Raw genomic sequence first — 27,527 nt, forward strand, 5'->3', positions numbered from 1 at the left:
AGGGATGGCAAATAAGACCAGAGATACGGAAGCGGGGTTAAGGCCAGAAATCGGCTCAATTGGAATGCAGTTTTGATGGCCCAAAGAGATTTGGCCCGCTGGCAGCAGGGCATCGGGCATCGATTATGAAAGCGTCGGTTAGTGTGTAATGGTCACTTAAGCTTAAGCTAAAGCGGGTTTACCTGCCACTGCTGGCACTTCGGCCACTTCGGCCACCGTTGCGTATACGTGATGTTACGTGATCGTCATAAATTTATTTGCGCATTTCATTACGGCGGCGCATGTAATTGAAAGCGCATTTCACACGATTGAAAGTTGTCCGTCGGTATTATATTGGCCCTATAAAGTGACCCAAAAACATCCCCGGGGGCAATAGCCATAACTTCTGCTTTCGGGGGTTCTAGCATATCTCTCTTTGTGTAATTCCACCAGCATTTCCCCGGGGCGGTCGTGTTTTCTCCATTAAAGTTGACTTTTCCGAATGAAATGCTTGTCGTTTTACGATTACCCTCCATAAGCCATCAAAATAAACAGCGCAAATTATGCAAAAAAGGCAGGAGACCCAAAAAGAGATGAACACAAATGGAGACAAACTGATGGAGGAGCTGGGGAAGTGGAGCTCGCAAGTCAAGTAAATCCAGCCAGCTGCTAAATAACGCCACTTAATCATTTTACTGGGTCAGGTCACGGGTGGACGACGACGACGACGCAGCCGAAACAGAATCAGAATCAGAAACAGAAGCCGAGAACTGAGAACTGCGAACTGAGAGCTGGGAACTGGGAACTGAAAAAGGAGTCGGAGGCTGAGTCAGTGGCCCCGCGTTGAACTTTTGAACTCGCGCACTGACCCTATTCCGGGCCCATTCCAATTCCCCTGCCCAGTTCCACGGATAAACCCCCTTGGGGCGACCTGCTCCCCGCAGGCGTGTATTATTTTCGGGGCCTGGCTCTGCATTTGCACGGATTTTATTGAGGTGCGCGCCACCCCAGGACCCAAAACCCAGGATACCTAAAGCGGCACAGAAAAAAAAACTTGTATGTCGAATATTTTATGAAATGGCTATTATTGTATTAAAAGCATGCCAAAAAAAATGAGTTAAAAATCATGAAAAAGTCAAAAAATCAGTAGGTAAGTTAAAAAAAAAATTGAAAAAATGTAATAAATAAATGGTTGAATTAATTGAATGATTTTAGTCTATAGTAACTGCAAGCCCTATTTACATTAATTTTATTTTGCTAATATGATTCCATCTGTTATCAGTGTTTAAAAGAAAGAATATTTAAGAGGGAAAGACTCTTCAGCAAAAAACGGCATGATTTAAAAATCTAAAAAAGAAAACTGATATTCAGATATATAACACTAGTTTACAAAATAATATTCTTGGTGTGCTCCCCAGCAATTGATGGCAAATTCTGTTAGTGTTGGACCCCTAGATCACAAAAATAGCAATTATTTTTTTTTCGATGGCACAGTTTTTTTTTAAAGATTTTTTAAAGTTCGAAATGTTAAATTTCGGACTTTTTTCGAATTTCTTCTTATATCTCGGCAGATATCCACTTGGTTGAGCCAGTTTTAGTTTTATTTTAAAGTCAATAGATCAGAGCTTAACTTTGCCATACAGATCAATATTATTGGATGAGTAATGGCAGCGCAGAAGCTTGACAAAGAGGAAAAATGTGTTTTTTGGTCGTCTGTAAGTCGGCTGTATATATCGTAAAAACTCGAAATAAATCCGTTGAAAAATCATAATGGGTACAAACTTAAAGTGTACATTCTACCGAATAGAACAAGCTGGATATGGCCCAAATCCATGGAAAACTGGATTTATGGTAGATTTTTAAAGTTCGGATTTTTCCACTTTTTTCGGTTGACAGAGTCCAAATTTAAGATTTATCATAGGCGGCGTCATGTAAACAAAAATGAGTGGTGACGGCAGCCGGATCAAAAAATAGCTAAATTTAAAAGCTAGAAAATTATAAAATAAATTTATTTATTTATTTATTTATTTATATAAAGCTAACTTACAGTTAAAACTATGAGCTAACTGGGGATTTTTAGAGCGCTAGCAACTAAGGCTTTCGGGTCGACTGAATATTTAATAAAATAAATTTAATTTCTGAAAATTCCTTTAAAAATATAAAATTGCTTGCGTTATGACTGTGAGTATTTTTAATTAAGTACTATCCATTTGGATAGTTCATTCTTATGAAAAAAGTAACCTTAATTTCAAAAATTAAATTCACTTTAATAATTTTCTAGCTTTTAAATATGTGATTTAGCTATTAAGTGACCCGGCTGCCAACACCAATTATTTTTGTTTACATGTCGCCGCCTATGATAAATCTTAAATTTGGACTCTGTCAACCGAAAAAAGTGGAAAAATCCGAACTTTAAAAATCCACCATAAATCCAGTTTTCCATGGATTTGGGCCATATCCAGCTTGTTCTATTCGGTAGAATGTACACTTTAAGTTTGTACCCATTATGATTTTTCAACGGATTTATTTCGAGTTTTTACGATATATACAGCCGACTTACAGACGACCAAAAAACACATTTTTCCTCTTTGTCAAGCTTCTGCGCTGCCATTACTCATCCAATCATATTGATCTGTATGGCAAAGTTAAGCTCTGATCTATTGACTTTAAAATAAAACTAAAACTGGCTCAACCAAGTGGATATCTGCCGAGATATAAGAAGAAATTCGAAAAAAGTCCGAAATTTAACATTTCAAACTTTAAAAAATCTTTAAAAAAAAAACTGTGCCATCGAAAAAAAAATTAGTGCTATTTTCGTGATCTAGGGGTCTAAAACTAACAGAATTTGCCATCAATTGCTGGGGAGCATTTCGGCTGTAAACTAGTGTAATGAGGATTTTAAATACAAATTTTCATACCAATCTTACCAGCTTTTCTCTCTGTGCAGAGGCCTACCTAGAGGCCCAGGGGGCTGAACTACAAAAAAAGAAGGGATTTAATGGTATACACTGATGGACAAGTCCCAAATAAAACGCTGTCAATGAGAGATTTGCTTTTGTGTGTTCAACTCACATAAAATTTGTTTTTATTAGTTTTGCTCACACCACTGCACCACCGAACCATCAAACCACCGAACCACCACAACAAAACAGCCAGCGGAGCGGCACAGAAAAAATGAACTTATCGCTAGACACACACGCACGGACAGTAGCACAAGTAGGGGTAAGTATGTGGGTCTATATATATATATATATATCTAGGATCCGCATCTGGATCTGGATCAGGATCTGGCCCAACAAATTGAATCTGTGTCTCTGAGGGGGGAATCCCAAATGGATCCGCAAAAAGTGTATGTGTGAGTGTGTGGGCGCAATTCTTTGGGGCTCTGAAGAATTGCCCTGGCTTACAGCTATAACTTTAATGGTTTATTCCGATTTTGGATTTTGTATTTCGTATTTTTGTATTTTCGTATTTTGACTTTGATTTAACATTCAATAAACTTTGCATTTGATTTGGTAATATTCAATATGTCTTAGCATATGTCTAATGTATATATCGTATTGTATATATCCATATATGTATGTATGTAGCTTGGGAAAGTTTAAAAACACTGGCACATCCTTTTGCCCTCCCGTCCTCCCGACAAAGTTAGCAACATTTAAAAGACATGTATATATTTCCTTTCCACTCCCTTTCTTGGCACAGTTTTCACTTCTCTCTAAACTCTGATCTGTTCTATAAACTGCGATCTGCGATCTGTGTGATCTGTGATCTCGCCACCGATCGCAATAATCAACAAACATTAGTCAACAACCAGTTGGGCGAAGTAATCCAATAACTCGGTCTATATAGATCTTTGTTTTTTTTTGTTTTAGTATCTCTTATGCATTTAGGTGTAAATGTATCTGTATCTCTCCGTTTGACTGGAGTTCCTTACAAGTATTTCGTAGTCCTCTCACTTTGTTTTCCTCTCCGAATGAGCAACTGCCTTTGCTAAAAAAAAAAAAGAGACAACCCCACCCGTATCCTACCCGTAAAAAAAAGCGTACAGCTCCTGCAAATTGTCCTACTTAAACTCCTGCAAATCCGTAACCGTAAAGCTTTTCGTTTCCCATCTCTCGTCGTTTAGCATCTGTTTTCTAGGGCTTGAAAAATATCGATATGTTCGATAGTATCGAAAATCTAACCCCGAGCAATATCGAAAATATCGAAATATTCGATATTTCTCTCCTACAATCTATCCACATTCTTACAGCTCCGCAAAGATATTCTCCCTGAAATCCAACTCCGGATGCGCCGAGTGCGAGGAGGAGCCGTGCCCATAGTCATAGTCCCGCGACGAGGACTTCATCGAACTGCGCCCCCCGGACACCCCCGATCCGGAGCTGAAGCTGGCATTCCGCGGACTGCTCCTGCGCATCCGGCCCTCGATCACGGCCATCTTGTTCAGCGGTTGCGTGGGATCCAGTTCGCAGAAGGCGCCGGCCATCAGATCGGTGCCGTTCAGCGAATTGAAGCTGTCCCGCTTGGAGCCCCGGCCACTGGCCACGCCTCCAATGCCCCCGCTGCCATGCTGGCCATGATGATGGCCATGATGACCACCACCGCCGCCGCCATGGTGGTGATGGCTCGACCCGGAGCCGGAGCTCTTCCGGCTCAGCCGATTGCGGCTGTATTGGTACTGATAGGCGGGCACGATGACGGAGGAGGAGGAGCCGGTGGCGGCCAGCGAAGGAGGTGGAGCGCCTCCCGAATTGGGTGGCAAGTTCTGGGAGCCACCGGGCGTATAGCTGTCATAAAAGTCCGGCGGCACCACCTCCTCCTCCTCGTCCACCTCCTCCAGATGTCGCTGCTGCTGCTGCTCCTCGTGGCCAACGCCACCGCTGGTTTCCAATGTGGAGCACAGGCTGTATTCCGTGGACACCGAGAGGCTGGAGGTCAGTGGATCACTGCCGGGCATGACCAAAGCCAATCCTCCAGCCGCCTCGCCCCTTTTGCCCTTCGGCGAGCGCTGGGCGTAGAGCTTCTCGATGTCCGGCAACTGGCGACGCACCTTGTCCCGCTCCCGCTCCCTCAGCAGCATCTCCTGGATGTCCATGCTGCGCTCCCGCTCCAGCTGGTCCATGATCTCCAGGTCCCGCTCCAGGGTGCTCGACGAGAAGGTGCTGCTCCTGCTGCTGCTGCCGCCGCACTCGCTGAACGTCACGTCCTTGCTGTGCCGCTGTGCCCCCGATCCCGGCCAGCGATGCTGCGATGCCGGACCCACCATCATGCTGCTGACCACCGAGCTCTCCTCGCCGTCGCCATAATTGCTGGTGCTGCTGTCGTCGGGGATTAGGACGCCACTCAGACCATTTCCATTGGCATTCCCATTTCCGTTTCCGGTGCCGCTGTTGCAAAAAGTGGAGGCGGTCACATTGGACAGACACTCGGCGGTCAGTTTGCTCTGGCCATGGCGACCGGGATTGGGGCGACTCCGATGGTTATTGTTGTTGTTGCTACTGCTGTTGCTGCCCGGCTGTTTGTTCCGGTGCCCCGAGTGGCTAGCCACGCCTCCATCCGAAATTATGTTGATCTTGACGTCGTGCTTCTTGCCGCGCACATCCTTGCCCAGATTGTTGACCACCCCCGCATCGCCCGCCCCTCGACCGCCCGCCCTTAGCCTTTCCCTCTCCCTGTCCCTCTCCTTGCCCTGGCGATAGGGTGCTCCTGTGTAGCGATCACCCGATGACGAGGATCCGTGTGATCCTGGCAGACGCACCTCCCTCTCGTGACCGCGCAACTTGGACGCATGCTTGTGGGACGGCGGCTGCTGCTCGGACGAGCCGGCGGCGGCATGGTGGACACTCGTCGTGTTTGAGGCCTCGTCCTTCTCGATGGAATCCTCGCGGGAGCTGCCGGCTCCGCCAGCATCGCTGCGCCGCTGGGTCTTCTGCTTGCGCTTCGAGGAGAGCCGGAAGTAGCCCCTCAGACGCTCCTGTTCATCTCTGTGGGGTTTGGGGAAGTCCCAAGAAGAAATGTTGGATGAAGTTAAAGGGGGAAATAATTATCAACATATCAATTCCAGAATTTCATATAAATTATAAATATATTTACAATTGAAACGGAAAATTTAGTATTTTTATAAATTACACCAAAAGTTGAATGTAGATAAAAAGGGGACTAATGAAGAATGGACATATTAATTTGATATTTTATCAAACTACTTATCTATAAGAAATAGATTATAAATATAAGAGTTTTTAGGAATATTTATATAAAATAAGATCAATATAATCTTTATTTATAGTAAAATGGTTTATTCATAAAACCTTTAAGATTTTTTATTTGTGTTGGGGTTTTGGAAAATTACTTTTGGAAAGATTAAGTGGGTATCAATGATCAATTTGGTATTTTAGGAAATCAGTTTACTCTCAGCATTCCAATTTTAAATGAACATTGACATACGATAAGATATATTTCATCTTTATTTATATCAAAATGTTATGAAAAACTCTTAAAGGATGCTTCTTTATGGCGAACTTACCTGGGCAAAATCTGCGAGGCATAGATGACCGGGAAGATGACCGTGGGCAGAAAGGCCACCCACACGAACATCAGGTAGGTGAAGTCGAAGTGCTTCGCATTCTCGTACGTCTCCTCCAGCGAGAGTCTGGCGAAGCGCAGGATCATCAGCGGGCACATGCACACCACCTGGGTGGCGGCCATGCTGCCAAAGTTGCGCTGCTTCCGCTTCTCGCGATGCACATCCAGTTCGGCACTGTACAAGTCGTAGGAGCGGGCGGAGCTGCCGCCCCCATTGCTCAGCCCAGCCACGCCCCCACCGCTCAACTGGCGGGGCTCCACCGATGAGGTCGAGGAGTTCCTATAAATATAGTACAATACAATAAAGATATAATATACATTATAAATAAATATATTATATTCGGAACATCCTGAGAAGAGTATTTTAAAAGTTTGAAAACAAGCTTATTTTGGTCAGTTACAATTTGCATTTATAAAATAATTTTAATTTAAAATTACACTGGTCGACAAAAAAAAAGCCCAAGAATAAAAGCTACCAAACCTGAAAGGATTTTAGCTGTAGATTACTACCTCATACTTAGAAACTTTCCATCACGTCGAAGTTTTGAGAAATCCGTGGTCAAAGTTCCAAATTTTCGATTTTTAGGCACTTTTTGCTCCTCAATAGTAAGAAAACCCCTCGTAGTCCAGAGCCACAATTTAGCGGAAAAGGTACTTTGAACCTTTAACTTTAAGATTGTCCAATCACAAAGTTGGGCTACCTCTACTTCTTTAGCTACAATGGATTTTACTGAAGTACTTTTTGTCACTTTTTTTCATCTATAGTAGCCTGATATTTTTAATGTATTGTATGTGTACGGGTCTCAGTTCAACAAGGGAAATATCAGGCTACTATAGATGAAAAAAGTGACAAAAAGTACTTCTGTAAAATCCACTGTAGCTAAAGATATAGAGGTCGCCCAGCTTTGTGATTGGACACTCTTGAAGTTAAAGGTTCAAGGTACCAATTCCGCTAAATTGTGGCTCTGGGCTACGAAAGGTTTTCTTGCTATTAAGCCACAAAAAGTGCCTAAAAAGCGAAAATTTGGAACTTTGACCACGGATTTCTAAAAACTTCGACGTGATGGAAAGTTTCCAAGTATGAGGTATGAATCTACAGCTAAAATTCTTTCAGGTTTTGTAGCGTTTATGCTTGGGCCAAGAAAAAGTCTTAATTTTGTCGACCTGTGTTATTTGAGTATCATTTATTTATGTTAAAAGTTCGCTTTAAATCAAGTGTTCAAAATAGGCATTGGAAATAATTATTTTCCTAATTATTATGATTAAGAAATTTTGATACTCATTTAAAAAAATCTATAAAAGAAGGCATTTAATCATTTTATAATATTAGTTCCCACTCCAAATGCATTCTGCAATTTTCTTTTCTGTTTAGTTTAAATATAAAACGTTATTAGTGATTAATTGAAAATATGCCAGGTCCTACAACTTCTCAATTAAAGTAATGAAGGGAAGGAGCAGAGTAACGTCTTTGTCGTCTCGCTTCGAGTGGAAAAGGGGAAGGCAGAAAAAGTGACTCAAGAAATTGGAACTCGTTAAGGAGCAGCCGCTGGAAGGACGACGGCTCATTAGCGGTGGCCAAAGGGGTTGGTCCACGGGTCCGCCGGCTGAGTGATTGCGAATCGGGTTACTTGGACAGCCGCCTCTGATTGGCAAATCACCGAATTAATCAGCCCAATTAGCAGATGGCCAGATAGCCAGGAAGCTGGCCTAATATTTCAGCTTAATCACGGCGAAGGCTCACCTCTGGCGGATCCGCACATCCGCGCGGTGCTCGTACATCATCACGGCGAAGGGTCCGTCGGGCGGACGCAGCTCCTGCGAGGTGCGGATGTACAGGTAGGACAGCAGGATGGCCGGACCGCAGTACCTGTGAATCGAAACGGAGGTCAGGTGGGTTTCCATTGCACCGGAGGGTGGGGCACTCACATAAGCAGGAAGAGCCCACGGGTATATTCCTGCATGTCGTCCATCAGGTTGACCACACACAATCCGATCCCCGAAAGCTCTGGTATTAAGTTCTGTAAAAACAAATAATATCCGTTTATTTAACAATCTGATAAAAACAGGAAAAAATACTTGATATTTAAATTAAATACTGGATATACCAGAAAGATGGTTACAAATATACTGATTTTAATACTAAATAATATAAACCCTGTTTTCTGTAGTATTCACTTTATAATATCACAATAATAAGTCATACAAACATTATAAAGTTTATATTTTGTTTTTAACTTCGATAACATTCGGTAATACAAAGTTCTTAGTATTTTATTATCTAAAATATTTAAAATATTAAAAATACTTTTTATTTAAATTAAATTCTAAAAATTATAGATACTTGGCATCTATATACCAGAAAAAAGGTTTTAAATATAAATAATACTCTGTGTTATATTCTGTAGCTTCAATTCAAATACAAATCGTAGAACTCTTAAGAACTTTACTATCTTAAATATTTAAAAAGATTTTCTTTGGTGCAAACCACTTAGTCGTGGTTCCTGTCTTCGTTCTAGTTGGCTGACCCAGTTTTTATCAAAGAACTAAAATCAAAAAATCACTTTAGTGAAGCGTCTAAATAATTGATTTGACTGTTCAGCCTTTGCAGGAGCCAACATTTAGCCAACAATCATTTAGCTACATTTAAAAAATCGGGGTTAGCAGAACACTCGAACCGAGTTCATTGACTGACATTTCGAATTGGTGGTAGGAATGGTATAGAAAATGGAAAAGGGAAAAACTATTTTCATTGATTTTATAATTACAGCGTGGGGTTTTGTGGGCTCAGGTTGGTGAGGTTCCCTAAACAATGTTCTTTGATGTCTGGACGTCTATCGATTGGCATGCGAAAAGCTTTAATTGAATCAACTTGTCCGCCAATTTCGCCACCCCGAGTATCAGGTGTACGTAACACAGTCAACTTTCGCGCCACTTTTCGAGCGACCTCGACCGTGACCCTGACCTGAGCAGGTGGGTTCTACCTCCCCATCACCACCCCATTCACATTCCCATTCCCATTCCCCTACGAAACAACTGAGATTACGTCGTTCGTAATTGTAATTACATATGAATTCGCGCGTAGCGAAAAGTTTTTCGGATAGCGAAGGAAATTAAACAAAGGGCGGAAATGAATTTGTGGCCGCATCCAAGTTATTTTCTCATTAAACTGCTCTACAGGAGATGGCAGGTGCGTATCTCAGGTGGGTATCCCTGATATCCTGAGTGGGCTTAAGTCTTAACGATTGCTGGATTGTTGAATTGGAGGATTGGAGGGGACCGGAACCACCGCACTGCTTCATCAATCATGCGAATCATCGGTCAACCGGCCAGATGCGAGACTCAAAGGCCAGAAGCTCTCGTCGGATGAGGATGAGGCCACATTATGTGGTGCATAATTATTCCGCCAGAAGTGCTGGCGAACAAACTCTTGCTGAAGTTTCCTTATTTTCTGTGTCGCATTTTCCACCCCCTCTTTTTCATATACAAATGTTTGTATGTTCCCACACACATATGGAGGCACTCGACGAGGAGCAGGGCACTCGTAAATGATTTTGTATGAATAACTATTAAAAAGTTTGCAATTCCCTCGACAGCAGGCGTTTCCACCCCTCCCACCACCCACCTTCAAGGCGGTTAAAACTTGGCCCCAACTTTTAAATCAAATCTCAAACTAAAGCACAATCGGAGGGGGAAAAAAAGGCGGAGGGGAGGAGGCTGTGGAAAAGTTTTCCATTCGGCGAGTGCCCGAAATTGTAATGAAACCTTTTCAACCAAATCGCATCGCGCTCCGCCCCCTACGCCCCTCCACCCCCTCCGCTCCTTTTGGCCCACAGTCATTTGGGTAATGAACTGTTAGCGCTGTACAATCTGGCCAACAAATCTGTTTTGAATACTTTGCCCACTGCGCACAGTCAAATGCAAATAAACGACAACAGTCACCAAAGAGGCGGGGATGTGGGGCGAAGAGGTGGGCTCACTGCGAGAAAAAAGGGAGCTTCTATGCTCATTTACCCAAAAAACTAAAAATATTTCTAGAAATTTGCTTAGACAACATAGTTCTAATTGAATTAGTTTTGATTTTCAGTATTAAAAATAGTAACTAAATATAGTGCGATTCGACACTATAGTTATATACTTTATATATAAGGGTAGCAAACTTTTATTGTATTATCTTTAAACACCTAAACAGATTAAAAAAGTTTACAATTTTTTTGTAATTTTTTGAAGTTTAATAAACATATAACAAGAATCTAAGATACTGTTGTTTAAAACCAAACGTTGACTCAGTAATATTACAAATAATAAAAGTAAGGACATTTAATATCATGAATTACACATTCAAACTTCCTTAACTTAAACCAATACCAAAAATAGTTTGAGTTATTGGAACTTTAAGTTATAGAATATCATCCAATTTATGGCATCTATTTGATCGGCAGTTGGTTTTAGTTTTTAAGTTTATTCCAAGCTTAAAACTTTACTTCATATAATTTGTATATTCCCTTTTATAGAACTCGCAAGAGTATAATTTGAATTATTGAATGTTAATGGGCAAATGCGAAAGATTTCTTGTCAATATTTTTGCAGCTATGGTAATTGGAAAACTTTTTAATGAGTTTCGACGAGCTGTTGGGGGTGTTGTTTTTCTTCCTGTGCACTGCTGCTGCGGCCAACCGCTGTGAGGAGAAAGGCGGAGGAAGGCGCAGAATCGGCGGATGCTGCACGCAATTTAACGAGTCCTGGGGGCGTCTTGCGAGAGTCCTGCGAAGGATTCGCTGTATGGCTATATGGCCTTGACGGTTGGCGGTTCCTGCTGGATATGGAGTCGCAATCATATAGTCCTCCTCCTCATTGCCTGGCGTTTTTTATGGACATCCTCATCATCTCCTGCCTCGCTGGCTTCCGCTTTATGGCGATGGCCGTCAAAGGAAGTCAAAGGATCCCCCCCATCCTTCTTTCCCAGTTATGATTACCTCTGGAGGAGTCCCGAACGACTAATGCAATTGATTTGATTCGTGCTGGGCACAAATCAATTTGAGCGCTGGCCGTAAACACTTTATGGCTGGGAAGCATCCAGGCATCCCAGTATCCCAGCATCCCAGCATCCAACAAGTGGCCAGCCCATTAAATTGGCTCGCATTATTGGGGCTTTTTTGGGCCCCCGCATAAAGATATTTACAATTTGGCGCGCGTTGCCAAATAATTTATCGACTGCAGACGAGAAGGAAGACGGGGAATTGGAATGAGGATTCTGGGCTGGGGATTCTGGATTCGGATTCCCGGTAACCAGCCAAGCAGCCAAGCAGCCGAGCCACAGGCAAGCCCATTAATAACAATTTATTTCCGTCCTGCCAGCAGGCAAGCCAAGCAAACCAAACCACATTCCTCCTGCCCCAAAACAAATTGCAGCCTGCAGAAGTATTATCATTTCCACTGTCGCAATTTTGACTTTGACGAATTGCCCCTCAAGTTAACGCAAAGGCAAACACAAGGAATAGGTTTTCTTGGTATGGTTATTGGATGATGGCAAGCTGGAAATGAAAAGCACTTAATAATAATTTAACAGAAAGTGGGGAAAAGCGAGAAGGGCTGTAAGTTTCACCCCCCAAAAAAATTGAGATGGATATTGATCTCTGTGTGAATCAGGAAAAGCATGAACTATTTTCTCCACCATCTTCGGCAGTATTCGAACTTAGCTTTTCCACCTGTTGGGCAAGTTTGTTTGTTTTTCCTTTTCTTTCTCTCTTTTTTTTTACACCTGCGAGTGGAACATTTTCCTTTGAAATTTGATGTCCTTGGCTTTCGTTACCCACGCTGAACAAAGTGGAGGCGAAAAAAAGTGAAACAAAGCAGGGGGAAAATCGAAGAAAACTCTCATTTATCAGCTCAGCCTCAGATGTTGGTCATATTTAAATATATATATTCATCAAAGCGATAATTGAATCGAAACGAGGCAGCAGCACACACACACGCTCACATCTTAATTAAAAGAAAATAATTGGAAAGAGGAAAATGGAAAATGGCGGGGAGGAAATTGAGTTTAAAGCGAGGGCAGCGGCGCCTACCAATAATCGGAGTTTCAAATTTTCGGGAAAATTGCTCCTAATGGACGGCGGAAGGCCGAAGAAGAAGCAGAAGCAGACGGAGCAGCGGAAGGAACAATGCATAATTAAAATCAGAATTTCGTAATTTAAATAATAAGAAAACAATGAACAGACGACGAAATGGTCGAGGGGTTGGGGGATTATAATGTAAACAGAGCCCAAAGGTTAGGCCATTGAATAGATTTAAGCTGGGTAAGTAGGCTGAAAAAAAGAGAGAAAAAAAAGAAAGGGAGTCCCAAAAAGACACTGCCGGACTTAATGGCCGTAAAATGCTGGCCAAGCGGCCAGACGAGGTCACAGCAAAAGCACACATTGAATCGAGGGACCGGGATCACGACCCCGGAGAAGGACCCAGAACCCAGACCCGGACACGAACTCGGACCCTCCTTGGTAACCGGCATGTGTTGCGCTCTGCGAGCTTACGATAATAACACAATTATGTACTTACATAATTAAAGTCGTAAAGTGCACAAAAACATACAGAAACAAGAGCTTACGCACACACAACATACAAGACTACGGAACCATAAGGACACTGAGACAGGAAAATACGAATATATGTTATCAAAGGAAATATCTTCTATTGTTCCATAGTAAATCCAGTAAGTTTGCATGCATGTTATTATTCTAATTTATAAAAATAAAAGAAACTAATTTTAAATTGTTAAACGAGTAATGCATACTAAGCACACATAATTAATTAAAAATAAAAAATTAAATTAAAAAAAAATTGTAAGCCTACAAAACGTGAAATTGGAAATCCTGTATTATATTATTATATTATAATAATATATCTAAGTTTCTTTAAAAAAAAAATAACAAAATATTCAAGGTTTTTTAATAAAAAAAACTCTTCTTCTAAATTATTTTATTTTTTCTCCCAGTGCTCAACCACAAGGATGTAGGCAGAGCTCTAGACTTTGGTTTTCATATCGCCCCCTCCGCCATCGTTTTTATTTTTTCGCTTGTTTCGAGTGACACAGGAAAATGCAAACGAAGTGGAAAGCGTGTAAAAGGACATGGCAGTGCGGTAGTGTGGGGAAAACCGCTGTCCGATCTGAGGGATAGGATCCACTCGGATTGGCCAAAGATGGCTGTGTGGATGGGTAGAACAAAAATCGGGGAAATCAGTTGGAAATTTAGTCAAGACTTTGGATTGCATGCTCGAGAGCCCATTCCACATCCACTTCATTTTTATGCGTGTTTATTTTCATTTTCAAAGTATCCACCCCCCAGCCCCCCCCCCAGCTTGCATTTGATGCTATTAATATTTTATGCTTATGCGCATAACAACAATGGAAGGCCGACCGACTGGCAAACAGAAAATATCCACTTTGTGTAAATATATACACAAATATAAGTACCCACATTGTACCTTGGCTGAGAATACGAGAATACAATTGCCAAAAATACATATAAAAAACACTCCTAACCTTGTTACGAGTGCTTGGCACTTGAAACTTTTGTTGCCTTTGTTGAATTCTAATTTCGATGTGATGAGCGTGAATGGCGACTAATAACCCCCCGAACTTTCGACTGTCGCTGGACTGTCGGACCATCGGACTCCAGGGCTCGTTTGTCTCGCAAGGGCCAAGTGATTTGGGGCCCAAAGCTGCTTACCGCACAATAACAGTGGCATTAACCGGGGCGTCGGGTCCTTTTCGAGGTGGAAAGCAGTACAACCCGCGCCCGATTGAGGCGACCGCACAAATCCAAAGCGGGGCTTTAAAGTGCGCACTTGGCAACGAAGCAATACATCCCCTGCACCACCCAAGCACTCAACCAACCACCCGCCCATCCATCTACACACACATGAACACAGGGAGCGCATAAATATTATAACGAAATTTGAGCTGCCATTTCACGGCCTCTGGCAGGCAGAAATTTGACATCCCCCAGTGTTTCGGGGAATTTAGGGTGGCTCTGTTGGTCCTAGGGTGGCTTGAGGAGTTTCTAATCCCTTGAAGAAAATTGACAAATATACTTGTAAAAGGTTATAAACAAATCACGTATCTCCAAAAATATATTTTTCAAATAAGCCCATTTAAACTTTTTAAGCGCCGTATATCTTCCAGCATTTTAAAACAGAGTCATGAAATATTCAACATGGACTATTATCAAAAGTCTTAAAGTTAAAAAACATTTCTGTATTAATTCTAGTATTATTTCTTGTATAATTTTTTGTATTGTTTCTGGTATTATTTCTAGTATTAATTCTGTTCAAAAAAACTAAGTTAACTACCCTCGCTTGACTCCATCTCGATGTCTTCTGTCTACTGTCTGCTTGTCTGCTCTTTGCCGCTGTCTTTTCACTGAATTTGTTGATATTGTTATTTTACAATATGTAAAACGTTTACCAGGAATTCGCTGGAGCATCGAACGAACCACTCCTGAACTCTGAATCACCTGAACTTCAGAGGGGAGGCCCAAAGAAAGAAGGGGTAAAGGTAGGAAGCGGCGAACGGCTGCTTTCAACAGCTTTCTGCATTGGGAATTTGTCAAAGTCGTTTGCCATTTGTTAACCCCTGACACCCCATAGCCAAAACCAGAAGCCCGAGCCCCCGTTTCCCCCCGCCTTTCCATTATCAATGTCATTAGTTGCCAAGCCAGCTGTTGCTTCTTTGGGGCGTTGGGGGTTGGGTTCTTTGGGGGGTGATAAAAATTGATTGCCTTACGGGCGATTGCAGCACGCATAAAAGAGTCCTTGCTCTCCTTCCTCACTGATCCTGGCTGGCCATTGCCACGCAATTTGCAATGGCAACAGGAGGAGAAGGACTCGTCGATGGGCAACATCATCGCTGGCCATTAAAATTCCGTTAAACGAAAGGAAACGAAACTGAAAATGCGAATGGGAATGGGAATCAACATGGACTGGCTGGCCACTTGCAGTGCAAATCTCACGATTCACCAATAAGAATTTTATGCGCCAACATGTGAGGTCCTTCCCCCAAAAGGGGGAGGGAGGTGTCCTTGGGTGGTAATGCTGCACCCACCGCTACTGCTTCTCCTACTACCCCTGCTGTGTTTACTGTGTGTTTGGCTTCGCTTTCAGTGTGAATTGCTCTGGAAATGAATTTACGTCTGCCTGCTTAATAATTGAAAATGCCAATCAACAAAGCAGAAGAGGGGGAGGGGGGCAGAGGGTCGGGGGAATACTTAGAGGGTAGGCGTCTTGAAGGCTCCTCGGGAACTCTTTACCCAAGAGCTGACCCTCCTCAAAGGCCAAGTGAAAAAAAACTACATATATACGAAAGTGAAATAAGACAAAAATGTTGTAAATGTTGTAACATTTTCGAATTCAAGTTGATGAAATTTCGTAGTTAAATTTCTCACATAAAAAACAATCTAAAACTTAATTAAAAATATTTCCCTACATATTTCCGATCATGCAGCTAATTTATCTTTACCTAGAAATTATCCTTATTTGGCAGAAAATCTAGGAATTCAAGGACAATCTCATAACTGCAGTCTGTCGAGTGCGAATTTCTCGGTAACTTGCGGTCAGTGTCGAGTCCTTGACGAGTCCTTCACACACAACATGTGTAAAATGATGGATTGATGGATGTTGAAGTGTCACAGTTTTGTAGCTTCCATTTGCTGATAAACTTTGAAATTACCCAATGCATGTAGAGTATATATATGGAGTATATATAGAGATGCGGGACTGCCATTGGGGGATGGCAATCCTTCGATCCCAGGACACATCAACTAATTTGCACTGACAATGGAGCAATTTGCATTTGACTTGCACTTGGACCTGGGAAATGGCAATTTAATAAGCCCCACACACGCAGCCAAGGATTCTAAGTCCTGGCAAAGGGATAATGCCTCCCCCTACTAACAAAGTTACAGTCATAATGTGCAATAATGACGAAGATGAGAACGAAGACCCAATGGTGGACCAAGCCAATCCAGCCCAGACCAAATAAACATTTGATTTCCGCTTCAAGCGGAAGTCTTTTTTGAGCCTTACAGCCCCCCTTTATTCCCCTCCTTCCCCCATTTCTCTCAGTGTGGGCGAGACTGTGTGCATGTGTAATTTTTACAAATTGTTACAACGAGCCCCAAGCCAAGGCAAATGGGGCCAGTTGATTGTATTTAAAGTTTCTTTTCTTTCTGCGCCAGATAAAATGGCAAATGGCAAGAGGGCGAGAGCAGAGCCATAAACTTCCGAATGCCCTTGTTTCCCAGGACCCTAGATCCTAGATTCTGGATGGAAACGTTTTATGTAACATCCAAAGATATTTTTTTTCTAAAAATTTAACTTATTTTTGAGAAGTAAGGGCATCATATTTTAAATCCTAAATTAAAATAAAAAGATAAATACTTCAGATATTAAAAAGTAGTTTTCAAAAAGTCTTTTGAAACCAAGTTAAATATCTTTCTTATTAAGAAATTTAAATAATAATAAATAAAATGTAAAACATTTAAAATAAATATTCCAAATTGTAGGAAAATTAAAAATATTTTTAAATAGCCTTCTGAAAAATTTCAAATAATATAAATAAATAAATTTTCGAAAATTGAGAGATGGCCATTCAAGGAATAATGTCTTTGATCTTAACTATCCCATAATCGTTTCGTTTTTGGTCGAGGGAATCTATTGAGAGTCTTATCCCTAGCTCCTGGCTGGTCCTAGCCCAATTCCGCCCGAAATCCTTTGTAGACTTGATAATGTTTACTTTAGCCGTTTCTTTTGCGCAGTGACTTGAATTTTCTGCCCCTTAGCCCCTTGGCGTAATTTCGTTTTCGTTTTGCAGGCGCATATCCGGGCAAGTTCTGTTGGTAATACCAAAAGGGGGGTTTTGTAGGTGGTAGGTGGGTTGGTAGCTGAGTAGCTGGGGGGGATTAGGAGACGCCGCGTGCCAAAGTCAACGCCGGCAACCGGATATCCGCAACGAGGCAGCGGGATGGGATGGGGCAGCAACAACTGAACAGTAAACATAAATAAACTGTAGCCGCAGAGCGGGCCAAATAGACAGTAGAGGGGAAAGTAGGGGCTTGGGCGGGACGAAACAAAGGCGTGTTCTTTGCATACACAACGTTTTAAGCCAGTTGAAGGGGAAGGCAACTTAGGGGCACTCAACTTTCTCCTACGCCAATCACAATCCCCTCACAGTCCTCTCAAAGGACTCGCCTCGCAAAGCTGTACGAAAATATACATAACGAACGGCTAGGAAAACAAACTTAAAATGTACCAACTCTAAACTGCAGCAAAACCTTGTCATCAATGTCCCCAGAGATTCTCAAGTTGTAATCCGAGTGGCCACTTTAACTTTCCATAACATATAACAAATTGGAGGCTGTTTAAAATACTCGAAATTCATTTATTTTATGCAGCTTACGTGTCCAAAGTTTTACCTTTACTCATTCTAAGAGCCGTTTTCTCGTCCGCCTGTTAAATTTAAAGAAGGGTTGAAAATCTCTCTCTCCCATACGATTTTAAGGTTTTAACCTTACTTTAAATTTAACATACGGACAAGAAAACGGCCCTAAATGTATATTTAAAATTTTAAGAAAGAAAATATATATGAATAGTATGGGATTGTCACAAATTCAATTGGATTTTAAACTGATCACACAAAGGAACGATTGACTAGTGATAGTGATCCTGTTCAAGAATATATATACTTCTACCTTTGCCTTTACGATTTAATGGGTATAGAAGTTTCAGATGAGCATTACAGAGATAGATAAACATTTCAAATTGCAAAAGAAGAAAAACCGATTAAAAAGTCAACAGATTTGCATAAATTTCAATTTAAATTTAAAGACAAATCCATAACAATGGATCAGGAGTATTCCTCAGCTCATTGAGTTCGAAAATCGCACGTCATGAGGCATAAATCAACTACAAACTACTATGGATTATGTGAGTAACCACTGAGCAGATAAGTTGGTAACGTGAAATGACCTATGACCCTTCCCATTCCTTATGGTCCTTCGTTGGCGCAGTGAGCGGTAGGAGCAGGCGACAGGACCTCCAACTTGATGGAGGTAAAGGTAAAGGGACTTCTGTATTTTTCCATACCGATTTGTTTTTTGGGGACACACAACTTAAAAAATCAATTTGCCGCCGCACAAAGGGAAACCAGGTAGCCAAAGGTAGACACGAGGGGCATGCGTAGGTATATGGAAAATTTTCAATTTGTTTTGTGTGGAAAAAGTTTCTGACACTTTTCCAGGCCAAACACACAAAAACAAACGGAAAACTTTTCGCTGGCCGGCCAGTTATGAAATCGCTTATTACCCGCACCTGAAAATGTGGAAATCTGAAAATCGCAAAGTCGGAAAATCGGAAAATCGGAGGCAACCCAACTGAACTCATCTGAACCTGGAACCTGGCCGGCGGAGCAATTCATTTTAGTGTTTGACTTTTGGCTGCTGCGTGAGGATGGGTTTTCCATTTTTTTTGGGCTGAAAACTATGGGAAACTTTTGCTTATTAAACGGAGAAGCGTCCACCGAGGTGGAGGATTGTTTGCCAAATTGTGAATTGGCAATCAGAGTCCACATGGAATTGTTTATACACCCATATTTTCTCTTCTTTTTTTTCGGGGGGTGGCCAGACAAGCTCCTGTGTCGCCGTAATAGAATGCTAAAATATTCATAAATTGGGGCAAACAGAGGGCGGGGGCTTAGGGGGCGTGTCAGCGGAGACAGCAGACAAACAGGCGGGCCCCCTTTTGAGATAATAAGCCCCGCTTCGCCAGGGAGTTTCCAACCAGCGAGTTGCCTTGGAGAGGAGCCATCAAATTATACGCAAATATTGAATTAATGAAATTATTGACAGGCGACTGGGCCTACGTACGTATGAAGGTATGGTATATATTTCGGTATTTGGAAGCCGGTCCTCTGGAGGATAACCCACCCGGCAGGAGTGCTCCACTTGTTGCCCCACTCGCAGTGACAGGTTTTTGTGGTCAGTGAATTGCCAAATAAATTACACAAAATTGCCTGCAAAGGTTCAATCAACTCATGGGAATGTGGGCCACAGTTCAAAGGTTCGGGTAACCACTTGCAGAAACGATCGAAACGGCCTAATGGAACGGAGGATTCACAGCCATAAATAAGCATAATAATACTTGGTAATTCATGACACCAAATAAATGAGAGGAGAGTCGAATATTGGAACTTGATAGGCGTTAAGAAGTTGACATATAAAGTCTTAAATGAACGATAAAATAATGGTGTAATATTGGGAATTAACTGTTTCTTTTATAACTCTGTCATTCTCTAAAAAAAAGTTTACAATATAGTAAATATTCATTATTTTACAATAAATAAGTACTAAAAATCGAAAAGTACTATAGTAATGGGTGTTAAGTGTTTGTTATAACTTTGTCAATCCAAAAAGTTTACAAACTTAGATAAGCTTTAACACAAAGGAGTTAATTTTTTATAAAATAGATCAAAATATTAAATAAATAAAAAATGCATTCTTAAATAAATAAAATACTTAAAATACATTCTCTAAAGGAAGCTTACAAACTCTGCAAAGCAAAAACCAAGTTTTGATAAAATATATGCAACATATGAAGTATATTAGTAGGATCTCATAAAATGGAAGTATTTACTCACTCTTTTATAAATAAAAACTAAATCTCAAATACCAATTTATATGCAAGCAATTCAAACCGGAATGAAACTATCTAAAAACAAGAATTTGATGCCTGATTTTAGAGGGTGGCTTTTCCGGCATTTCCTGGCTCACTTTCGGTAAATTCTGTTCACAAAATATGCAGTCTGTAAGGGGGGTGGTAAGTGGGGGAATGCCATACATATATGCAAGTGATGATTTGACACAATGCCAGCCCAGAAAAGGAACATGGACCACCCACAGCCACATGGTCCACACCCAAAGAGGTGACAAAGAGGCGAAGGAGTGTATCAGAAAGTTGCAACACTTTATGGCCCATAAATATTTATGTCTCTTGTTGCTGTTGTGGTCGAACTTAAGAGGGGGAGGCCAGGGGGAAGTCAAATATTTTGGCAGCAAAATGCAGGCAGAGAAGCCCGTTGACAGGCGATGTTAACGAAACTTGGGCGAGGAACTTGATCTAGAAATGGGAAACGGGGAAACGGGGAAACTGAGGCCCCTTTCACATTTGCCAGATTTCAGAGTCACAGCCCAGCCAGGTGAGTGGAGGCCCAGGCCCCGATTCCCGGGAATCTGTCACTCGATGCTCATACGGAATGCCATATGGGAGATTCCGCGCCGCTTTTCCGGTCTAGTGCGCTTCGCTTTGAGCCTTTTGATCAGCCCTCCTGGCAACCAGGCTGCTGTGCTCGCTTATTTCGCTTATTTTCATTTTGATTCTTATTTTTAATAAAGTAACAAGTGCTCCGTAAGCTCAGTACTCACCCCCAGCTCCACGTAGTTGGTGTAGATGGGGTAGGGCAGGGCAATCACCATTCCGGTCAGCCAGGTGGCGCAGCAGCAGACGAATCCCGGCAGGCGGGCCTTCAGCGGATCGTTTAGCCAACGCATCCGGTCCCAGGCGATCAGGATGTGCGAGATCATGGCCACGTGCAGCGGTATGTCCTGCGGAGATATTTATAAAAACATTTTAAGCTGATATAGTTAAAGGTATCGAGTCCCAACGAAAAAGAAGAACCTCTATTTTTATGCTCAAAATCGAAATATTTTATAATTTTGAAACAAACAATATAACCCAAACTCTGCTAGTTAATCCAACGATTACACCTAAAATTTGCCTTCTCATTAATAATAAAAAAATCTAATTTTATTTTGTTGTCTTTATTTTATTAACACTAAATATTATTATATTATTTGGCACCAAAACTGACTTATTTTAAAAAAGGAATTTCGTTTCAATTATTTTCTATAAAAATCCATCAATTATACCACATTTTTCATAAAGCAAACTTTAGTTTCCCAAAGGCTAACATCGAACTTTTATTTAGGTATTTTTGGGAAATACGGAAATCAAAATATACAGAAACATAGTTGATTATTCCCCGTCGGATTCCGAGTCCGACCCCGCATCCTCGTTTTCCATAGACCAATCGGAGCCCGAATCATTGACGGACTCCTCCTCCTCATCGGTTTGCTCCTTGTCAGCCAAGTTCTCCGTCTCCAGGTTCTCAGTCTCCAAGTTCTCCGCCTTCTGGTTCTCTGTCTCCAAGTTCTCCGCCTCCGTCCTGTCCACGTTAACGACATCAATGTACTCCTCCACATCAATGAAGTCCACCACGTCCACATCCTCTTCTTCAGACTCCGCCACCGTATGAACTATCCCATCCATTGGCCGATCGGTCGCCTCGTCGTCGTCGTCCGAGTCCGTCCAATCGGTTAAAGCGTCTTCTTTTCCGGTCAGGACTACTAGTGATGGTGGCACGACTGCCCCAAGACCCAGATACTCGAAGATATTGCCATAGGCCTCCGGTTGCTCCTCCTCCTCCTTGGGATTCATATCATCAGTGGATGCGGCTCCCTGATTTGGACACTCTTTGGATCCCCCGGCAATGGGTTCTTCTTCTTTTGGCTGCGGCTGCTCCTCCTCAATACCCAAAACTTCAAAGACATCGTCGAGGGAGACGGGACCCTTGACAATACCCACATTATCTGGCACTTCGATGCCCCGCAATCGCATGCAAATCGCCTCGATGTCCTGCCACTGTTGCATTTTGGCCTTAAAATCTTCGGGGTTTGCAAAATCCTCTGGATTCTTGAATTGCGATACGGAGTGATCGCATAGATTGTCCTTGTGCCAAATTTCCTGTGGAATCTGATCCTTATTTTCCACCTGGACATACTGATCATCCAAGTTCCACACAGGATTCTCTGGATTTTCTTTAGCCTCACTTGAGAGGATATCTTCAAGCTTAGTAGCCTCACTCTTCTCTGGGGGCTTCAAATTTAGATAATCGTAACTCCACATGGGATCTACCTGATTGGGGCAGTTTTCCTTGTTGCTCTCTTTGAAAGTAGAGTCCTTGCTACACGAAGGCGATTCATGGTAGATTGAAGAGAATGGCAGCTCATTTAGTTTCTCTTGGAGTGCGTTGTTCGACAGGATCGGCTTTCCATTCGGCTGGAGAACAACCTCCTTGATCTCGTTCAAGGTGCGATTCCAGTTGAAGCGCCATTGGTCCAGGAAAGCGTTGTGTGCCAGCCTGGGATTTGTTTGGAGATCTGGATGTGGGTCATGTCCAGCCGACTGTTGGATGTTTTTACTCAAATCCGGTGGACGTTGACCGTTCTCCTTGAGATTGTCATAAATGCGATGGCCCAGGGGCATATTCAGCTGTTTCTGAGGACTTTGCTGCGAGCAGCCCGGCTTATTTGAATCATCGTCATCCGAAATATATATTATTTCATGACTCGTATTGGACTCTGGCAGTGGAGCGGGTTTTCCAGGCATACGCTTCCAGTTGCGCAGGCTATACTTTTTCTTGGAAATCCCATTCGATTCAATGCGCTTCGACTGTAAAATATTTTTCAAAAATCAAAAAGCTATCTAAATTGTCTCAGCAATTTGCTTTTTGCACTGCTTACCATTTCTGATTGCCTTTTTGTTTTAGAAAATTCCAAGGAAAAAGTTCTTCAAGCGAATTCTTGGAAAAACTCGCAGCGAGCACTTGGCGCATGCGCGCACGTTGACAGGCTGCGCGGCCGGAAAAATTCCGATTTGCAAAAGAAATTCGGTTTCACCAGAGCGGAAAACAGATTGATTGGATTTTTGCCTTGGCCCGAATCACTGGCCGGCTATATTGAGCACCTTCAACCGTTTTTGCACACGAATTACGGAGTAATTTTCGCTTGTATTATTTTAAACTTGCAACGACTGCCAACACGTGCTAAAATGAGCTGTCAGAGGCCAGAGTTGCCAGACGGTTGCATGCGGTTGGCCGTTCCAATTCGAATATCGCGTTATGGCCTGCCAACTCGTTGAATAAACATTAAAAGTTTATTTTGGGAAATAAGGAAATTGGCATAGTTGGTAGTTATAAAAAGTGAAAAGGGTTTTACGTTAAAGCAAAATCGGAGCCCTCTTTTTTCTCTACTATATAGGCATATTGTTATTTGTTCATAAATCGGTGCAGAATTTGTAAAAGCGTGGTCGCAGTCTGGCAACGCTGACCGTATCATAGTTTTTCAAAAATCCTAGAAACAGCCAGTTATACTTACATTTTTCAGAAATGCAAAAATGTATTAATCAGAAATGAGTGTTTTTTTTTCCAATCCTCTGGAGAAGGCTGGAACTGTGGATTTGAGGTCTTTAAGGAGCAGATTTAACGCTACTTGTCAGATTTGTGGCAGCCCAGTCTGCATACCCAGCGAATGCTTTTCCTCATTCTCATCCATCAATCATTCCATTAGGCGGGAATGGGATGGAGTCTCTAACACAGGATCAGGAAGGGGAAAAGGAACAGGAAGAGGAACTGGAACAGGAACAGGAGTTCACCCACATAAACACACGTGACTATGCAGTGATAAATTTGTGTTTGTGTGCGCCAGCTATTTGTCGCCCTTTGTGATAGCAATCAAATCGAATCATATCCCGTTCCGACTACCGACTCCCTGACTACCCATTCCCACCCCCACTACTTTTCCCATTCCCATGCCGTTTTGCTCCGTAATAGAATCTCCTGCAGCGTCAAGGTTGTAAATGTAATCATTTGTCTGCTCTACGGACGGCGGGCCTAATCGAATTGCCAGTAGGTTTGTCCTGGATCCTGTCCTTGCCCCACCACCCTCCCAAAATCCACATCCACATCCTCGACAGGACGCGGGTCCTGCGCTTCCTCTGGTCGCATTTGTTTTCGCCGCACAAAAGAGGCGCAAAGTGACAGACGGAGGCGAATCAAATCGAATGAAAGTATACGATTCTATTTGCTGCTGATTTCTGATTTCTGACTCCCCGAACCCATTCTCCCCAGTATGTGTCAATCACACGGTGGCTTCCGTAATGAGTTGGGGCAGCCGGCACGCGGTATTGGGATATTGTGTTAAAGGACACCAGCCAGCAGCAGGCGATGCTCAATCGAGCGCAACCGGATGCCATCTTCTCAGCACACAGAGCCAAATGGGATAAATATAGCACCGAGCTGTAGTTAACACTGATTGCCGGGAAATACAGGGGCTGACAGGACTGAGGACACAATGGCCTGGCTAGATGTGCCAAAAACCTGTTCGGGAAATCTTTAATGCACTCCTTAGACCGGATAGTTAACCTATACTTCTGTATCTATAAAATCGGTAAAATCAACTATTTAATGTTATTATTATCGTATAGAATCCATTAACTTAATCTGCAATATAATCTATAATATTTTGACTGCGATTTTCATCCTGTGCTGTTTTTATACATTTTAAATATGGTAATATTAAATAGAATAATTTATTTAACTTGAGGAATTTTTACTTTGTTTTTGATGTGAAAATATATTAATTATGTAGGGGAGTGTAGGGTAAGGTGACGAACGATTCGGTTTTTGAATGTAACTTTTCTAAAAATCAATATTTTTCAAAAGTGTAAACGCAGAAAGTTGCTTACATCTACTAAGCATTCGAAATTCAAAATTCCAATGCAGCTAAATCCCACAGCATTTGGCGTGAACCCTTCTTTTTTTGCACTTTCAAAAGTTGTAGGGTAATGTGACGAACGATTTGTTCTTTAATGTAACTTCTCCAAAAATCAATATTTTTTAAAAGTGTAAAAGCAGAAAGTTACTTACATTTACTGAGCATATTTCTAAAAAAATTTGGATTCGAAATTTCAACGTAGCCAAATTCCACAGCGTTTGGTGTAAACCATCCTTTTAGCAAACAAAAAAATACATTTTTTTATATATTATTTACGGAAAAGTTATTTTCGATACGGAAAAGAAAGAAGTAATAAGATAATATCCAAACTTACAATAAAAAAAATGGTCAAATTGCAAATTTTTTTAAAATTTAATTAAACTGACGTCACTATTAAAAACAACAATAAAACTGCAGCAGTAAATGTTATCTGGTATTATTATATTTTTTTTACAAATAATCAACGATAACAGTTAAAATTCTTGAATAAAAAAAGTTCGTCTCAATACCCTACAAAAAGTTCGTCACGATACCCTACAAGGTAGACTTGGAGCAAAATCGGTGTCACTCTCAAACGGCGCAAAATAAAAAAACGCGAGGTACCAAAAACTGTTGATAAAGATCTCGTGTATACGTGCATATATTTGCCTGATTTTATTTTCCACTCATCTTTGCTCTGGCACTGCTGAAACACAAGTAAATTGAATGGGTTTGCTAGTTTGCGCATCACATTTTTCATATGTGAGATTCGACGAGTTCGTCACATTACCCTACTCGTCAAATTACCCTACACTCCCCTATATAGTATTTAAAATAATTATACCCGTTACTCGTAGAGTAAAAGGGTATACTAGATTCGTGCAAAAGTATGTAACAGCTAGAAGGAAGCGTTTCCGACCCCATAAAGTATATATATTCTTGATCAGGGTCACTAGCCGAGTCGATCGAGCCATGTCCGTCTGTCCGTCTGTCCGTCTGTATGAACGCTGAGATCTCAGAAACTACAAAAGCTAGAAGGTTGAGATTTCCCACACATATTCTTTGGCTTCCTACGCAGCGCAAGTTTATTTTAGCCGAGCGCCACGCCCCCTCTAACGCCCACAATCGCCCACTAACGATTTTAAAATGGATCCTGCGCCCACATCTTTAAAGATTTCCGAGAAGTATAAATGCAATTTTGTTGTGTATATTTATACCTATCGAAATGTAGAAGACATTTTTCAAATCGGACCATTCATTAAAAAGTTATACGCTTTATAAATTGTCAACATATATCTATCTCCCTCGCACTCCCTTTAGCTGAGTTACGATTATTAGTCGGGACACCAACCCGACACAGCGTTCGCACTCCCTTTAGCTGAGTGACGGGTATTAGATAGTCGGGACACCAACCCGACTATAGCGTTCTCTCTTGTTTTTTATTAAATCATGTAAAATATATAGGGTATTTAATATTTAGATTTTGTATTTAATTTAAATACATTTAAAATATTTAAATCAACCAGTTAATTTTCAAATGGCATCACCAATTGAAATTGTTATACTGTTCAATTAAAATGTAGTAAATTTTATTTTATTTCCTCTTCAATATAACTATTTTTACTTTGATTTTATGCATGAAAATTTGGAAAAATTGTAATACATGTTTTTAATAAGCGATTTAATAAGAATATATTTTGTATTAAATTAAATTAACTAATATTTCAATTATTGAAGAAATGAAGTAATTCAATATGTTTTCTATTTAATATTTTAGCTTGCATTTAATTTTTTTTTTTTGTTATTACTCACCTGCAGCATGGGCAGAAAGAAGCACAGGAACTGGCCAAAGATCCAGTTCTCGATGAGCATGACCATCAGGGAGACGGGCAGAACGAGGGCGCACTGGACGAAGTGGCAGAGCGCCAGGTTGATGATGAACGCATGGGTCACATCCTTGTACAGTCGGTGGTACATGATGTACACCACAATGATCACGTTCAGGACGACGCCCAGCAGGGCGAGGGCAGCGTACTGCATGAGGAACAGCCAGTAGACAGATTTGATGCTCGACTTTAGGATCGGACCGCTCAGCCGCTCCATGTCCACCGTGCCGTTGGAGTGCAGGTCCAGGAAGTGGGACAACGCCGTCGCATACTTGTCGTGCACATCGTTCATTTTCTCATCGCCTACAGAGTCTCCTCCGGTTGCGCCGCCTCTGGATCCAATTCCGACTCCTCCTCCAACGCCGCCGCCGCCTCCAGTGCTCGCCGCCAACTGGTAGGCATCCGATCCTCCGACCAAGCGAAGCTCCTCAGCAGGCGACAT

The 27,527-nt window shown here is 41.7% G+C and overlaps 2 protein-coding genes across 2 annotated transcripts; both read right to left on the minus strand.

The window, feature by feature from the left end:
• Positions 1 to 3,236: 3,236 nt before the first annotated feature.
• On the minus strand, positions 3,237 to 27,527 carry LOC108061007 (uncharacterized). Its single transcript, XM_017146977.3, has 6 exons — positions 27,012 to 27,527; positions 21,033 to 21,212; positions 8,491 to 8,582; positions 8,306 to 8,431; positions 6,506 to 6,844; positions 3,237 to 5,966 (listed from the first exon to the last, which is right to left on the minus strand). The coding sequence occupies exons 1-6, from the start codon at positions 27,525 to 27,527 to the stop codon at positions 4,229 to 4,231; spliced, it is 2,991 nt and encodes a 996-aa protein (XP_017002466.2). The 3' UTR covers positions 3,237 to 4,228.
• On the minus strand, positions 21,498 to 23,654 carry LOC138913919 (uncharacterized). The gene is made up of 2 exons (XM_070219162.1): positions 23,190 to 23,654; positions 21,498 to 23,118 (listed from the first exon to the last, which is right to left on the minus strand). Exons 1-2 carry the CDS (start codon positions 23,190 to 23,192, stop codon positions 21,643 to 21,645), a joined length of 1,479 nt encoding a protein of 492 aa, XP_070075263.1. The 5' UTR covers positions 23,193 to 23,654; the 3' UTR covers positions 21,498 to 21,642.

The sequence above is a fragment of the Drosophila takahashii genome, chromosome X (genome assembly GCF_030179915.1).
Source record: "Drosophila takahashii strain IR98-3 E-12201 chromosome X, DtakHiC1v2, whole genome shotgun sequence".
Taxonomy (NCBI): domain Eukaryota; kingdom Metazoa; phylum Arthropoda; class Insecta; order Diptera; family Drosophilidae; genus Drosophila; species Drosophila takahashii.